We start from the raw sequence: 17762 nt of genomic DNA on the forward strand, positions 1-17762 counted from the left end.
CAGCAAATTCCACTGTCGAACAGCTCTTACTGTCAGGAAGTTCTTCCTAATGTTTAGGTGGAATCTTCTTTCCTGCAGTTTGGATCCATTGCTCCGTGTCCGCTTCTCTGGAGCAGCAGAAAACAACCTTTCTCCCTCCTCTATGTGACATCCTTTTATATATTTGAACATGGCTATCATATCACCCCTTAACCTCCTCTTCTCCAGGCTAAACATGCCCAGCTCCCTTAGCTGTTCCTCATAAGGCATCGTTTCCAGGCCTTTGACCATTTTGGTTGCCCTCCTCTAGACACGTTCCAGTTTGTCAGTGTCCTTCTTGAACTGTGGTGCCCAGAACTGGACACAGTACTCCAGGTGAGGTCTGACCAGAGCAGAATACAGTGGCACTATTACTTCCCTTGATCTAGATGCTATACTCCTATTGATGCAGCCCAGAATTGCATTGGCTTTTTTAGCTGCCGCGTCACACTCTTGGCTCATGTCAAGTTTGTGGTCAACCAAGACTCCTAGATCCTTTTCACATGTAGATGCTATGTTTTAGCCTGTTGTTATGGCTGATTATACTTCTAGATCTCCTGCCCGAGGGTAGCCGAGGGTAGAAGATTGAAGAGGTGCTGGCTGGGGTGTGAGCCATCCCTGATAGTTTTTCTCGCTCTCCTAAGGCAACGATCCCTTGCGATGTCATATAGCAGACTCAAGGGACAGCCTATGATATCATGGGCTGTATTCACCACCCTCTGTAAAGACTTTCTATCCATGGCTGTCAGGCCAGCATACCACACTGTGATACAATATGAAAGGACACTTTCTATTGTGGACCGGCAAAAGGGGTTCGTCAATTGTTGTTTATCATTGTTCTTTCGCAAGACCCTGAAGAAGTGGAGTCTCTGTTGGGCCTTTCTGACCACCTGAGTTATGTTGATTTTCCAAGTGAAGTCCTCACTAAGGTGAATTCCCAGGAATTTAAAGGAGCGCCCTCCCCCCAATATACAATGGGGCAGGTTCTCCTCTGTTCCTCCAGAAGTCCAACACCATCTCCTTTGTCTTACCCAAGCAGGTGCTTCCGAATACACCTAGAATTTTGCTGGGAGAGACAGGGGCCAGGCTCACTAATGCCCATCTAACACTACGTGGCGATGCAGACTTTTGAACCCTTTCTGCATGTCTACGAACTTGTCAGAGAAATCTTGCAAACAGAGGCACAAAGCGAAAGCAAATGCTAGTGTAGGGCCAGTAATTGTGGCCTCCAGGACCAAAGGTGACCCCTGTAACCAGGAATATTATCCAGCTTCCCAGCTGGCAGTGCAGAGGAGGTGGGTGCATTGGTAGGAAGAGGCACTTGGGATTGGTTGCCTTTTGAGAGTGAAATGCAACTTTATCCCTTGAGCAGAAACATTCAGCAGAAACGAGAAGGAAGCAGGAATTCAGAAGGTGAAAAGGTAACAATTAGGCAGATTGATGGGCAAGTATATAGGGAGGTCTGAAGAACCGTGTTTCCTTCTCTATTAACATTTTGCTGATGTTACACTTTTTTCCTGTGTCAGGCATTAAGCAGGGGGCACACCTTTCATTAATGAAAGTGTTATCAAACTATAACCACAGATGAGGTTTTGCTATAGACAGGGTATGACATCATAGCACCTTTCTTGAAGGGCAAGTCACAGATAAAGTATTGCAGTGCGTTTAAAATCTTCAGCAGTTAATTGTCCCTCTTGGCTATTTCTTATGCTTAACTCTTTACCATGTTGGAAAAGGGAAGAGAGGCATTTAAATGAACACAAGTGTGGCAATCACACACAGGCCCCCGGACGTTTGACAGTCTGTTGACCCTGTGCCACCACTGCGATTGCTTTTTCCGCTGCCACCACCCCGCTTCTCACAGGGACATACGGAGTCCAGTCAGTTATTAACATAAACAAATAATCAAGTTTATTTTTAAATGCAGGAACAAGCTTATGGTTTCAGTTAGTTTTTCTTGACAGTTTCTTATTCTTAGTTCCTAACAACTTCAAACTGATTATTCCAACTGTCTGACTCCACCTAACAATTCCTCTCACTCTCTCACAATACAACTCTACCAACCCACACCTGAACCTGCCTCTTCCTTCTTCAACTCCCAAACCTCAACCCTCAACTCAACTGACTTTCAAAACCTCCCACTCTAACTTTTATTCCCCCCTTGCCAATCACATCACACCTATTTTAACCCTTTCCTTATGACCCATCCTAGGAGTCAAACGCCACAACAAATAACTCAGAGATTGATATTCAAGCCAAACGGAGGGCTTGGCCTGTGACTAGAGAGTCAGAGTGCTTTTCGCCTTTGCACTGCTCCTTAGCACTCTTCAATGCTAAATTGGAGCAAACATCAATTCAGAGAAAACCTGAATAGCTGTTTGCTCCAATTGAGTGCTAAAAAGTGATTTTCCGGGACAGCAGGACAAGAGGAAGCAGTGTGGATAAGCCCTGAGTTGTGCAGGCTCAGGAAAGTTTGGCTTTTTACCCAACAGAAGGTGTGCTTTGACATGGCACAAAAGCTGGTCCTGCAGTCTGTTTTATGCTGCATTCACTCATTAAGTACTGGGCAAGTTAGAAAAAGAAATAGTGTCTTAGCGAACTGGGCAGTGTCTTTGTGACAGCCAGTGTAACTTGTGACCCAGAGCTACCAAGCTGAATTGCAGCCTGTCAGCCATGAAGAGTGGTTTACCAAGTGTTTCCCCCTTCCTTTATTTATTTTTTATTGCTTTGGTTTTCACAGAGAGCAGAAACATGAGGTTTATCAAGCTCCCGATCACCTGCCATACATAAACGATGGGCTGCAATTGGCTTAATTGGCCACAGTCAGGACTGTCACCTAGGGACGCGGGTGGCGCTGTGGGTTAAACCACTGAGCCTTGGGCTTGCCGATCAGAAGGTCGGTGGTTCGAATCCCCACAACGGGGTGTGCTCCCGTTGCTCAGTCCCAGCTCCTGCCAACCTAGCAGTTCGAAAGCACATCAAAGTGCAAGTAGATAAATAGGTACCACTCTGGCGGGAAGGTAAATGGCGTTTCTGTGTGCTGCTCTGGTTCGCCAGAAGCGGCTTAGTCATGCTGGCCACATGACCCGGAAGCTGTACACCGGCCAATAAAGCGAGATGAGCGCCGCAACCCCAGAGTCGGCCACAACTGGACCTAATGGTCAGGGGTCCCTTTACCCTTTACCATTAGGACTGTCACCTAAACAGAAAAAAGCCCAAACTGCCCTTTTGCTTTCTTTCTGGACGGTTTCCAGAAAATCATTTCAGGACTATTCCACTCCCCCTTTAGCTGTTCCACCACAAGCCCTGTTCAAATAGCACTTTTTAAAAGAGTTGGCAATCCTACTCACATGTGTTCCAGCATGCCAGCCTGCTTTGGGGCTAAACCTGTCAAGGAAGCACGACACACATGCATATCTCATATTCATACCAGTTTTTCTCGTACTGCCCCACTCCTCATGTTTTGGATGTTTTCCCACATCGCCTGCCTTGCCTTATACTCTCTCCATTTGCAGGTGGTACTTGCATTGCATTGTCAAAATTCAGCATGAAAACAAGATAATATAAAACACAGAGCAAGTTTTAGAATCTGTTTCATTTATAATAATAATTATTATAATAATATTATAATATATAATATAATATATAATAATATTATAATAAATTTCATTTATACCCCACCCTCCCCGGCCAGAGCCGGGCTCGGGGTGGCTAACACCAGTAAAATTACAGTAAAATCATAATGGGGGGGGGAGAAACCAATTTAAAATACAGGTTAAAATGCAATTTAAAATGCAGCCTCATTTTAAAAGTAGCCCATAGATCAAAACCATAAGGGGAGGGAAACATAAGGGTCAGACTGAGTCCAAACCAAAGGCCAGGTGGAACAGCTCTGTCTTGCAGGCCCTGCGGAAAGATGTCAAATTCCGCAGGGCCCTAGTCTCTTGTGACAGAGTGTTCCACCAAGTCGGGGCCAGTACTGAAAAGGCCCTGGCCCTAGTTGCGACCAAGAACTACGAGACTGAAATTTGCTTCCTTACCACTAGGAGAGTGCCATTTGGTTGACTGCTTTCTGAACTACCTGACCTTGGTAATCTTTACACCAGATGTGTAAAGTAGGCCAGTGTTGTTGTCTTTCTCATATTGGAGATGGGAGCTGAGAGTGAGAGGCAAGGATGTGAAAATCCAGCTACCCTCATTGCCAGCAATTTAAAATTGGGTCTGGCGAGTGTCAGCTGGGCTGCTGAGGATAGCAAGAGACCTGTTTCTGTTGCCCCAATACGAGCTGCTATGTGTGGGACCTGGCTAGCATCTCCTTATAATAATAGCAACATGAATATAGTGCTTCTCTCTCGCCCCAGAGTAATTACAAACATCAACCACTAATTGGAAGAAGGGCTCCCAAGTCAGACTTAGCTGTGGAATGCATTTGGCTCCAATTCTGTCAGCACTCAACACCCGAGTTTGCAAATAGGAGAACTGATGATAGATAAAACGATTAGTTAGATATCTTCTCCATTAGCAATGCAGATTGAGGAGTTCTAAAATTTCCCAAACAGTGTGTGCATAAGGCAATATTTCACCTAGCTGACAGCAAGCCATTCTGAAATGTGCTAGCCTGCCTGATTGTTGGTATACCTTAACCTGTCTTCTTCTATGAGTACCTGAGGCCAGGGGTCAGCAAGCTTTTTCAGCAGGGAGCCGGTCCACTGTCCCTCAGACTTTGTTGGGGGGCGGACTATATTTTTTGGGAGGAAATGAACAAATTTCTATGCCCCACAAATAACCCAGAGATGCATTTTAAATAAAAGGACACATTCTACTTATGTAAAAACAAGCTGATTCCCGGACCATCCATGGGCCGGATTGAGAAGGCGATGGGGCTGGATCCGGCCCCCGGGCCTTAGTTTGCCTACCCGTGCCTGAGACCCATACCTGAAGCAGGTAGCATCCGGTGAAGTCAGATCAGAGGCAGGTGAAGCAAATCAAGTCCAGTCAACATTTGCAAAATCAAACCATAGCAAACAAGGTGCAATCAGAGGTTGTCTTGCACAGAGGGCAGAGAAAAACAACACCCTTGTTTAGCTGGCTGAAGTTGTTGCCCCAGCAAGGAGCTGAAGCTCTATGTAGTGTGGTCAGCTCTGCCTGCCTAGAGGAGCTGTCGGGGTTGTTACCTGACGCTCGTTTTGCAGTCTTTGACTTCCACAAGGCTGGTCGATGGGCGGTCATGTTCTTCGGTACGGCTGTGTCATCTGGTTGGAAGAGTCCCAAATGGCATATGGATAGTTCTCCCCACTGAAGAAGAAACCTGAGCTTCATCCTCATCAGAGTCCTCTGCCGCACATTGCAGGTCCCAGGGTGATGCCATATCCTAACTTTGCGTAGCACAAGCCTGTTGAGACACAACATACATAGGTTTGGGCTTTAGAAATATGCTTGTCATTTTATATCACTTCATGACAGTGCTCATTGAGCACATTTGCACATCTTGAAAACTCTGTGTGTGTGTGTGTGCGTGCGCGCGCGCGCACATGTGCATGTAATGTGTTGCCATGGAGTTTTCCACATCAAATATTGAGAATCTAGTATTAGGTACTCATTGGAAAAGCAGAAAAGCCATGGGGTCAAGTAGGTTCTGCCTGGCTTGAACTTTATCCATCAGGAACAGAACATTTCCTGCCCTTAGTAAAGCAGATTGCCAAATTCAGTTGGTTTTGTCGCTACTGTCATACCCTGAAGTTAATGCCATTCTGAATTTCACCTTTCAAAAATGTAAAACAAACTTGTTTCCTTGCACAAACAAGTAACTTGTTCTTTGTTTAGCTTTCTCCTATCTTATCAAGCTCATTTGTGGTGAACAAAACATTAAGGAATGATGCCCAGCAGAAGAAAAACAAACCTTTTCCTAATAACGATGCACGTTTCGTTAAAAGTTTCCAGATGCCTAATCTGTTGCTGATTTGGTTGTCCTTGCTTGGGCACAAATGAAACGGTATTAGGATGATTCCATTCTGCAGCCACATTGATGCTTTTAAGTTTAAGAGGTTGTTCCATTAGCACCATTGAGTTTTGTTGGATTGTATGTGCCAATGTAAGTGATTAGTGCTGTGCAGACTTGTTTTTTTAATAGCAAAATTAATACAGAAAAGGGAATAACAATGTGGGTAACACTCTATGTCTGAGATCCACATCAGTCATAGGATCAGACTTGGGGTGAGGGTGTCTGTGCTAAGGGAGAGATATGCAGGTCTTCCCCGGATATTTTTAAAATTTAAATTACCATATTTTTCACTCTATAAGATGCACCAGACCACAAGACGCACCTAGTTTTTGGAGGAGGAAAACAAGAAAAAAAAAATATTCTGATCTCAGAAGCCAGAACAGCAAGAGGGATCGCTGTGCAGCGAAAGCAGCAATCCCTCTTGCTGTTCTGGCTTCTGGGATAGCTGCGCAGCCTGCATTCATTCCATAAGACGCACACACATTTCCCCTTACTTTTTAGAAGGGAAAAAGTGAGTCTTATAGAGAAAAAAATACGGTATTTCTTATTCCTTCAAAATTAAGTTTAGGGGGAAATAATAGGCAAATTTGGTCCCAGGTTTTGCAGCCATTGCACACTTAATGGAACTTCTTCAGTAACCTTGGACCTCGTCCCCCAGGACTCCTGGCTGATGATGAGAGGCAGAGAGTGGCACACACAAAACAGCTTGCCCAATGGTCTCCATTCAGGTCCTCCATGAATCACCGTTCAGGATGTGCAAACTGCCCCTCCCATCCAATATATGTTGCTGGTCTCTCAAATGCCTCAGATTCCTCCTGCCCCCAAACATAATGTTCTACATTTGCCGTGAAAATTTGTATTTTGGTGAAATTTGGTGTAAATGCTAGTAGGGCCCCAATTCTTACATTGCGGTAAAGAAGAACAAAAACTCAGTGCTCCCAAAGGGGTACCCAGATCGCATTTGAAGTCTTATTCTCATCAGGTCTCCTTGATTAGAATCTGATCCTTGCTGTTACTCCTTTTTAATAATATATTATAGTTCATCTGGGGACGCGGGTGGCGCTGTGGGTAAAAGCCTCAGTGCCTAGGGCTTGCCGATCGAAAGGTCGGCGGTTCGAATCCCCGCGGCAGGGTGAGCTCCCGTTGCTCGGTCCCAGCGCCTGCCAACCTAGCAGTTCGAAAGCACCTCCGGGTGCAAGTAGATAAATAGGGACCGCTTACTAGCGGGAAGGTAAACGGCGTTTCCGTGTGCTGCGCTGGCTCGCCAGATGCAGCTTTGTCACGCTGGCCACGTGACCCGGAAGTGTCTCTGGACAGCGCTGGCCCCTGGCCTCTTAAGTGAGATGGGCGCACAACCCTAGAGTCTGTCAAGGGTACCTTTACCTTTTTTTTATAGTTCATCTATTTTTAAGGGGCATTAATAGTTGCATGTTGTATAGGAGTTAATATAAGGAGTGTCATCTAAACTGACAATTATATCATGTTGTAGATCCTGTAGAAAGGAAAATACACTCAGAGGAGTTACAGGGAAAGTATCAGACATATGAAGGGCAGCCCAGGACACGAGGCCTCTGGAGAGAAGGAGAAGCCAGTGAATGTGAGAAGGCCTGAGCGTCCTTCTTTCGCTTGTCACTTTTAATCACTGTCAATAACTTTTTTGTGGCTGAGTCACATTCTCGGAGTTGAGTCTGCCAGCCAGAGTCCCACAGTCGTTAATTATGGTGATTCCAGCAGAAGGTTTTGGAAGGTGGTATTGGGAAAATGTTGTTCCTCGCTGTGGGAATTATCCTCCTGGGTTTCTCAGGACTGTAGTATCATATCCTATATAACGGCTGGATCTAGACACATGAAAGAAGCATTTCAGTTAAAAGAGTGGTAAACTTCGTAAAGGGAAATCAAGTTGGCGAAAGAACCATATGGTTGTCAGCATCGCCCCTGAGCCAGTGCCACCAACTGGACTCATCCACTCAGCCCCGACTGGGCTAGGCGAGCTGGGTAGCACTTCCAGAGACCACCTTCTCCACAGGAACAGGTTAAAGTGCTGTGGACTCACAGCTTAGAGTTGTGAGCACCGGATTCACTTCCACAAGAAGACAGTCGTCGCACAGCAGAGTACAGCAGAGTCTAGCAGAGCATAAACGACTCGGAGAGCAGCTCTGTAGAATATCTTCTTTATTCTATCTACAACGATACAAACTATATACAGAGCTAAATGAGGTCTAAACTAAAAATGCTGAACTGCACTGAGTGTCTGCAGCTGCTCTTAGCAGCAACCTTATCTATACACACAATCTCTTAACACTCAGTCTCTCTCTCTCCGACACACTGACTGATTCTTTGATGTTAGGCTGGAGCGGAATAAGTAGAGAGCAGAACACCGCCCCTCCTCTCTGGAAAATCACCAAACTCATCAGCAGATTCTTGGATATGGGAGGGGTGAAATCTCCTCAATGGTGCCACAGTGTTTTATAATGCAGGTCCAGTATACCTGAAGGAGCGTCTCTACCTCCATCGTTCTGCCCGGACACTGAGGTCCAGCGCCGAGGGCCTTCTGGCAGTTCCCTCGCTGCAAGAAGCCAAGTTACAGGGAACCAGGCAGAGGGCCTTCTCGGTAGTGGCACCCACCCTGTGGAACACCCTCCCACCAGTTGTTAAAGAGAAAAATAATTACCAAACTTTTAGAAGACATCTGAAGGCAGCCCTGTTTAGGGAAGCTTTTAATGTTTAATAGGTTATTGTATTTTAGTGTTTTGTTGGAAGCCGCCCGGAGTGGCTGGGGGGACCCAGCCAGATGTGTGGGTTATAAATAATAAATTATTATTATTATGCATACAAAATGGTTTTTCTTTACTAATGTAGCTGAGGCCAACATCTGGACAGTTGCAACCAGTTCAGTGGTTTGCTGGGTAAAATCAGTGAGTGTCATTATGTGTCGACAAAACAGGAAAAGTGTATATCTAATGTAAGAGTACAGTCATACCTTGAGTTACAGACGCTTCGGGTTGCGCAATTTCGGCTTGCGCTCTGCCCCGAACCTGGAAATACTGGAACGGGTTACTTCCGGGTTTTAGCGCATGCGCAGAAGCACTAAATCACACTTTGCGCATGCGCAGAATCGTCGAATTGCAACCTGCGCATGCACAGATGCAGCGCTGTGGGTTGCGGACGCTGCGGGTTGCGAACGTGCTTCCCGCACAGATCACATTCGCAACCGGAGCGCCCACTGTATTGTGTGTTGGATAGGGAAGGAAGGATTTGGCAAGACAGTGAATTATTCTCTAGGTACCGTTTCAACACTTCCCCCCTGTTAGGTTCCTCCAATACTACTGAGGAAAATATCTGTAACCTAGAGGCAGGCGAAAGGACCATTAAGTGCTGCTAAGAGACTTCAGCATAACATTGTAATTTGAGCAATACAAATTGCAAAGTAAATTTGCCAACTGGCTTATTTCCATTAGGCCAAATTTGATTTTATTATAGCAAATAATGTTGGTTGAATGGGTAATTTTTGCAATAGATTTGTGATAAAATACTTTCTGTCAAGAGATGTAAAAGCTTGGACAGGTGGAACCTGTTTACCAAGGCATTTTATTTTATTTTAATTTCAGCAGGAAAAGCATTGTGAAGGCAGCAGAATAATTGTGATTTTATTTGACAGTTTGTGGAAGAGCAGATGTAGGCACATGACATTAATCTTAAAGCTGTATGTTAGTAACTTTAATGACTATCCAGTTCAAATACTGCTATGGTACTGGAGTAATTAAAAGGAAATTATAGTCTTAAAAATTGCTCTGTCGCTTTGGTATCTGTTTATTGTTCCAATAATTAACCTAGTAAAAATGCTCCTTTCATAAGTAAAATATGTAGGGAGGGTGATATTTTATTGATTTTGTGACACAGAAAAACCCCACAGAAACAAAATTGAACTCTTCAAATGAAGTTCAAAAGTTAATCTATTTTTATGGGCTTTGCAACGTACCAACCAAAGCTTACTTAGCTTTGCTTGGTTGAACCGTTTAATTAATTTGAAATATATCCTCTTCGTTTCAGTCAACTTTAAGTAATTGTGTTTGGTTGGCTTGCTTACTTAAATATAAGAAGTGGATAAGTTAAAATGAATCAGTTGTGGCTTTGTTAAACAATCAGTTAAAAAGAAAATTAAATGTTGTTACAATGGCACATGATTTCTCATATAATGCTCAATAGCAGCCATTCTACAGTGAATATTCTGGCAATATGGGAAGTGGCAGGGCACATAAAGTTCCTGAGTCAATCCCTTGTATGTTCTCTTTAAGACATCTGTTTTCTTGGGATTTTAAAACTATTTTTAAAAAATGGTGTAAAAAAACAGTCAGCAGTTCAATCGTATATCGGACTCACTGAGTTCAGTGGAACTTTTTCCTGGGTAGGTCTGGATATTTAGGATTGTAGCTTGAAATTTCTATATAGAAGGCTGTGTTATATCTGCAAAGCTTGTGTTAAAATGAACATTGAACAGCCCAAATCACAAAGAGGGAAACTTAAGTCGCCAGAGCTAGGAAGGGCATTTTCCTGAGCCACTGCCAGATGGTATAAGCATCATTGGCCCAGCTGAACCGGTGGCCTAACTTTTTCCAAGGCATATTTATGCATTCAGTGCTTCTTTGACTTTCTGTACTATTCATACATTCATATGTACATAGGCCTTGCATCCACACGCTTCCCACCCCCCTCAAAATAAGGTGGAGGGGAGGTCGGGAGAGGAAGAATCATAGCAGCTGAGTTTTGTCCTCATCCAGTTTTCTTATATGCAAGCAGTCCTGAGTCATCATGACACATACAAGATTTCCAGAGGGTTATAACACAGGTCCCCTTAGTTTGTCTTCTGACCATAAAGGTAAAGGGACCCCTGACCATTAAGTCCAGTCGTGACCGACTCCGGGGTTGCGACGCTTTATTGGCCGAGGGAGCTGGCGTACAGCATCCGGGTCATGTGGCCAGCATGACTAAGTCACTTCTGGCGAACCAGAGCAGCGCACGGAAACGCCGTTTACCTTCCCGCCGGAGCGGTACCTATTTATCTACTTGCACTTTGACGTGCTTTTGAACTGCTAGGCTGGCAGGAGCAGGGACCGAGCAATGGGAGCTCACCCCGTCACGGGGATTCGAACCGCCGACCTTCTGATTGACAAGTCCTAGGCTCAGTGGTTTAACCCACAGCGCCACCCGTGTCCCCTTCTGACCATAGTTGCATTATGAAAATGAATACCTGCAGCTATTCTTTGGCCGCTTCTGCTGATGGTTTGGGGGGGGGGCAGGGAGAGATTGGGATTTGCAAAAGCAGATGTGTTTTTAAGAAATAGGTGCACCCTTTTGGTGGAAAAAGTCTTCGATTCAGCCAGCCACATGACTTAGATCAGGCCTGTCCAACAGGTAGATCGTGATCTACCGGAAGATCACTGGACGTCTTTCTTAGATTACTGGTAGGTCACTGGCTCCCCCCAACGAAGCTCAACAAGTTTGGGTCCCCTAAAAAAAGATCAACAACAACTTTGACCTGAACTCCCAAAAAGGGGGCCGATCACTGCCAGTTTTTAACTCTGTGAGTAGATCGCAGTCTGTCGGGAGTTGGCCACCCAGGTTTCAGAAGTCATGGCATAGCCGTATTTAGGAAAATAATATAAGCAGCTGTGAATATGTGGATCTTGCTGTGTGTTTCTTTGTGTGGTGTGGGGGTTGGAGGGACATATTTTGCTGGTCACAAGCACAACTTTATTTACTGGTGCTGCTACATGACATGAAAGGCATGTTAGTGATATAATGTGTAGAAGGCAGACCATAATAGATTTGCTTGCTGACAGAATGAGTAAGCCAGAGAAGACAATGAAATAAGACAAATAGTAGTTCTTAATTTCTAATTTAAAAAAATGAGCGGGGGGACCTAGGGAAGAAACGTCTACAGTAAAAATTCAGTCTGCTTTTTCAATTATAGATCGTAGGAGAGTAATGTGTCTTCATATATTGGGTAAAATTTGGGATGAACAAGAAATTTGGTTCGGTTTGCATTTTGATGTATGAATCTACCCAATTTGCACTTCCCAAAACAATATGGGAATGAGAGCACAGAAATATGCACATCTCCAAATATCGCAGTGACACACTTAAACACTGATAAATTTTCACGCGCACTTTAAAAAAATAAAAAATGGTGTGGAGATGTGAAGGACTGAATTTAAGAGTGGGAAAACAAGAAACTAAGAAAAACCCAGATTAACAGATAAAATCTAATTGAAGGCAAGGAAGGAGGCATAGTAGCAACTAAGGCAGAAATCATTTGCACACTTATTAGGGACTAAGATCTACTGGAATCCATCAGTGATAGTGAACTAAGTTTTACTCAGAGTAGACCCATTAAAATTAAGAAACTTGATTAAGGTAGTTAAAACTTAGTTGAATAACACCCAGTGGGACTTCTGAATAAACTGTTTATGATTGCACTGTATTTCATCACACTGATTCCAAATTGCGCTTAACTTTTCACCTTATTTATTTACTTAGTATCATAACTGATGTTTTCCCTATTATGGCTTGTACTAGGATGAGAAGGAAAAACTGACCTGGAAAGACCGTACCCCTGGCTATCTAGTGAACTTTGCATCTATCTTATTTATGGTAATTTTGCATTTTATTTCCTTGCTTTTTTAACAGTGGCCTATATTAAATTTGCCCTGACTGCATGGATCTTCAGACTGAATCAATATTCTCTATCATATGCATTACCTTTGCTGTTTTCCCTCAGTGTGTCCTTCTTTTAGACTGAATTGGTGATGGACTAAGAATTGCAAAAGTTAAAAATGTCAATTGCACCACAAAGTCCAGATTCAGTGCTTGGTGCCAGATTGGTTCAATTACCCGCTCATTTGCCAGATCATGGCTGCCCCTCCCAAAACATCTCAGACCATAGAAGTTGGAGCACAGTGGTGGCATTGTTCTTGCTCTTTGCCTGAGCCACTCCCCAATCACCATCTTCCTGAGCTGCCACCCAGGCTTGCATTTTGCATTTAATACTTGCATTTTGGTCCCTGGATTGCCTGGTTGTCTTATCTAGTCACCTTCTCCCAATGCATCACAAAAAGCATCACTGGGAAAGACCCTAACTGAACTACCAGGCAGAGAGAGAGACAGTCCAGGCCACAAACTCCAGCAGATATTGCACATAATATATGTGTTGCTTTACTCATGTCCTGTGCACTGGGGCCACAGGTGTTGCATTGCAGCATTTGAGCAGGTGCCAAGGAGGTGCCAGGCAGAGTGGCATGTGGCTGGTCTGTGTCAGTCAACTAGCCTGTTGCCTTCCAGTGCAGTTGAAGATGATGTTCCCTTGCCAGTGTTGGAGTAAGAGTCAGCTTCTGATTGGCAATCAGAAGGTTGGCAGTTCAAATCCCCACTATGGGGTGAGCTCCCGTTGCTCGGTCCCTGCTCCTGCCAACCTAGCAGTTTGAAAGCATGTCAAGTGCAAGTAGATAAATAGGTACCACTCTGGCGGGAAGGTCAACGGTGTTTCCATGTGCTGCTCTGGTTCACCAGAAGCGGCTTAGTCATGCTGGCCACATGACCTGGAAGCTGTACTCCAGCTCCCTCGGCCAATAAAGCGAGATGAGCGCCGCAACCCCAGAGTAATCCGCGACTGGACCTAATGGTCAGGGGTCCCTTTACATTTACCTTTAAATATGCTAATAGCAGTCATCCTTTACAGATCCAACAAGGAGAATAATAGTTCTCTGACCAATGGCATAGACTGCCAATAATGGAGACGCAGACTCACCAGAAGGCCCTACCGTGTGGGTCACCAAAAGAGTCCTTGAAGGACAGCATGCCCTCAACAGGATAAACAACCACATTTGTTCATGTGTTCTAGGGGCACATTAAGATGCACATGCAAAATTGAGGCTCGGTAGTTCTAGCCAGGACTGAATTTCCTAGAATTAGTGGTGCTCCTATGCCCATGTAGTTCAGAATTGAGATCGCCAAACTGGAAGATGTTGTGGTGGCATAAACAGTGACAGCCCTGCACCAATACTATTTAATCCAAACCTAAAAGGTCAATGGAGAAAACCCATTGGCCAGCCATGTGCAGAGCATTTCCTTTAGCAGAGGAAGCTGCTTAATATGTGGGCCCTTGGGCTCTCTAACGCCATTCAAGCTCATTAACTGCGGCAAGTAGATGTACTGTATGCGCAAAAATGCTTGAATGTATGCATTTCTATGAATACCTGTGTGTCTCTTTTCAGATTTCACTGACGTTTTCCTTGGTCTTTGGTGTGATTGTGTACCGGATAACTACAGCGGCAGCACTATCCATGAGTCCCAACGAGTCAACCAAGTCTAACGTCCGAGTGACGGTGACAGCAACGGCTGTCATCATTAACCTTGTTGTGATACTTATCCTAGATGAGATTTATGGAATGGTTGCCAAATGGTTGACAGAAATGGGTAATGCTTTTTCACCCTTCATAAGTGCATATGTTCTGCTTCTTGCCAATAATGTTTTTGTCCCACAAAGTAGGATTTTTCATTCATTCTATAATATTCAAACCTCCTTCAATTGAGAGCAGGAGTTTTATATTGTACTATATTTTGCAAAATGCTGAAATTCCCCAGACGTTTATAAGGGATTCCTCAACAATAGTATCAGTAATGTGGCACAATGGGTTAGTGCAACTGGCTTTTAACCAGAAGGTTGGTGGTTCAATTGTTCAGTTATTGACTAAAGAAGAAGAAGGGGCAGTAGCATAGAAGGATCATAGCTGAGTGCAACATCCCGGATAATGTAGCAAGTCAGTTACAATTTTGCTTCCAGTTAACTACAAAAGAACAGCTATTAGCCACCAACCTAGAAGCACTAGAATTCAGAAAAGACTTATGGGCATAAACAGTTGCAAGCACCTTTTTGCCAAGGGCAGATTCACACAGTTACGGTAGTTAATGTATCACACTTTTGTTATTTGTTCCACTTCCGTTCAGAAGATCCACAGAAGGGAGACTGCCAATAGACAAGTGATAAGGCTTTGACACAATTTCCTATCCATCTCATGGCTAACTGCTCATGGCTACTGCCCACTCCCTGACTCTTTGCATTCCTTCATTCTTCCACTGCTTGCTGAATCTGAATCTTGGAAGTTGTGCAAAAGCAAGCCCAAGGCTGGGAGGAAACCCCAGCACCATTGCAAGGCAACTGAGACATGGTCTCTGGCCTCATGGAAGTCTGCCATATATTTAAGGTAAAGGTAAAGGGACCCCTGATGATTAGGTCCAGTCGTGACCGACTCTGGGGTTGCGGCGCTCATCTCGCTTTACTGGCCGAGGGAGCCGGCATACAGCTTCCGGGTCATGTGGCCAGCATGACTAAGCCGCTTCTGGCGAACCAGAGCAGCTCACAGAAACGCTGTTTACCTTCCCGCCAGAGCGGTACCTATTTATCTACTTGCACTTTTTGGCGTGCTTTCAAACTGCTAGGTTGGCAGGAGCAGGGACCAAGCAACGGGAGCTCACCCCGGCGCAGGGATTCGAACCACCGACCTTCTGATCAGCAAGTCCAAGGCTCTGTGGTTTAACCCACAGCGCCACCCGCGTCCCGGCCACATATTTATTTCCATGTAATTTTTTATATTGCTAAATCAAGCAAGGAGGGTGTCAAAACAGTGTGCATAGAATCAAAACACAACAGGCAAATATCAGAAAAACATGGCGCAGAGTTGAAAGACAGGGTAAGCTTGTGTAAATAAAATTGTTTTGGGGCTGCCATCTAAAACTAGACACAGGATGTCTGCCTAATATATGAAGGCAATGAATTCCGCATTGTAGGTGCTGCTAGACTAAAGGCCCAATTCCTCGTGGATGCCATAAGGAAGAGTAATCAAGGCTTCTCCAGCAGATATCAAATAATGCACAGGAATGTATGGAGAAAGGCTTCTCCCAAGTGTAAGAGTCACACCTGAAATCTGGCCTGTGACATATTGGCAACCAGTGCAGATTCTTCAGCAGTGGGGTCACATGCTGTCAATAAGAAGCTCCAATCAACAGCCAGACCGCAGCACATTCTGCAACTTCCACAACAGCCTCAAGAGCAGCTCTGAGTAGAGTGTATTGCAATAATCAAGTCCTGAGCCCGGACACTGGGGTCCAGCTCCAAGGGCCTTCTGGGGGTTCCCTCACTGCGAGAAGTGAAGTTACAGGAAGCGAGGCAGAGGGCCTTTTCAGTAGTGGCGCCCACCCTGTAGAACGCCCTCCCATCCGATGTCAAGGAAATACATAACTACAACTTTTAGAAGACATCTGAAGGCAGCCGTGTACTGTATAGGGAAGTTTTTGATGTTTGATGTTTTTTGTGTTTTTATATTTTGCTGGAAGCTCTCCAGAGTGGCTGGGGCAACCAAGTCAGGTGGACAGCGTATAAATAATGAAATTATTATTATTATTATTATTATTATTATTATTATTACTACTACTACTACTACTACTACTACTACTACTACTATTATCATCTGGAGAAGAATATGAAGTAAGCATCAGTAGGACAGAAACAAAATGTGGGTGTTGGCTACCCATGCTTGACTCCGTACCTGAAAGCTGAGGATGAAAGCCAAGTCAGAGAGAAAGTGTATTTAACTTCCTTCTCTCTCTCTGAGCACAGCATGGAAGCAAAGAACCCTGTACAGTGGTACCTCAGGTTACAGATGCTTCAGGTTACAGACTCCGCTAACCCAGAAATAGTGCTTCAGGTTAAGAACTTTGCTTCAGGATGAGAACAGAAATCGTGCTCCGGCTGCGCAGTGGCAGCAGGAGGCCCCATTAACTAAAGTGGTGCTTCAGGTTAAGAAAAGTTTCAGGTTAAGTACGGACCTCCGGAACAAATTAAGTACTTAACCCAAGGTACCACTGTTCTCCCAAACAGGTTTTGATCCTTCTTTCAGATGTACATATGACATTTTGCAAACTTTTCAGCATCCCCTTTGATCACGGAATATGATTCATTGGTTTATTATGTATCACATAAATTATCAGTTGTTTCCATTCATCCATCTTTCTGCTTTCTTCACGACAGAGATACCCAAAACTGAAAAAACCTTCGAGGAGCATTTAATTATGAAAGCTTTCCTTCTGAAATTTGTGAACTCCTATGCACCAATTTTTTACGTGGCATTTTTTAAAGGAAGGTGGGTTGAATATGATTCTTTAGCAGAAAGTTGATATTTGTTGTTATTGTTGTTTAGTTGTTTAGTCGTGTCCGACTCTTTGTGACCCCATGGACCAGAGCACGCCAGGCACTCCTGTCTTCCACTGCCTCCCACAGTTTGGTCAGACTCATGTTCGTAGCTTCGAGAACACTATCCAACCATCTCGTCCTCTGTCGTCCCCTTCTCCTTGTGCCCCCCATCTTTTCCAACATCAGGGTCTTTTCCAGGGAGTCTTCTCTTCTCATGAGGTGGCCAAAGTATTGGAGCCTCAGCTTCACGATCTGTCCTTCCAATGAGCACTCAGGGCTGATTTCCTTAAGAATGGATAGATTTGATCTTCTTGCAGCCCATGGGACTCTCAAGAGTCTCCTCTACCACATTTGATATTTACACATTGCAAAATTCAATATACATATGTTCTGTTTATGACACCTCACTGCATGGATTGGGGAGCGGCTGGAAGCAGATGGAGAGAATCAAACTGGTCCTGGCAATCTCCAAAAAGCCCACTGAGAAGTGAGGCTTCT

At 44.4% G+C, this 17762-nt stretch overlaps 1 protein-coding gene across 1 annotated transcript in view; it reads left to right on the forward strand.

Annotated features, from left to right (window-relative positions):
* ANO2 (anoctamin 2) overlaps positions 1-17762 on the forward strand; it is a 131506-nt gene that overhangs the window by 86443 nt on the left and 27301 nt on the right. The window contains exons 13-15 of the mRNA XM_053387705.1: positions 12596-12670; positions 14290-14491; positions 17103-17214. Coding sequence (XP_053243680.1) covers positions 12596-12670; positions 14290-14491; positions 17103-17214 — 389 coding nt within the window. The remainder of the gene's footprint in view (positions 1-12595; positions 12671-14289; positions 14492-17102; positions 17215-17762) is intronic.

The sequence above is a fragment of the Podarcis raffonei genome, chromosome 5 (assembly GCF_027172205.1).
Source record: "Podarcis raffonei isolate rPodRaf1 chromosome 5, rPodRaf1.pri, whole genome shotgun sequence".
Taxonomy (NCBI): Eukaryota; Metazoa; Chordata; class Lepidosauria; order Squamata; family Lacertidae; genus Podarcis; species Podarcis raffonei.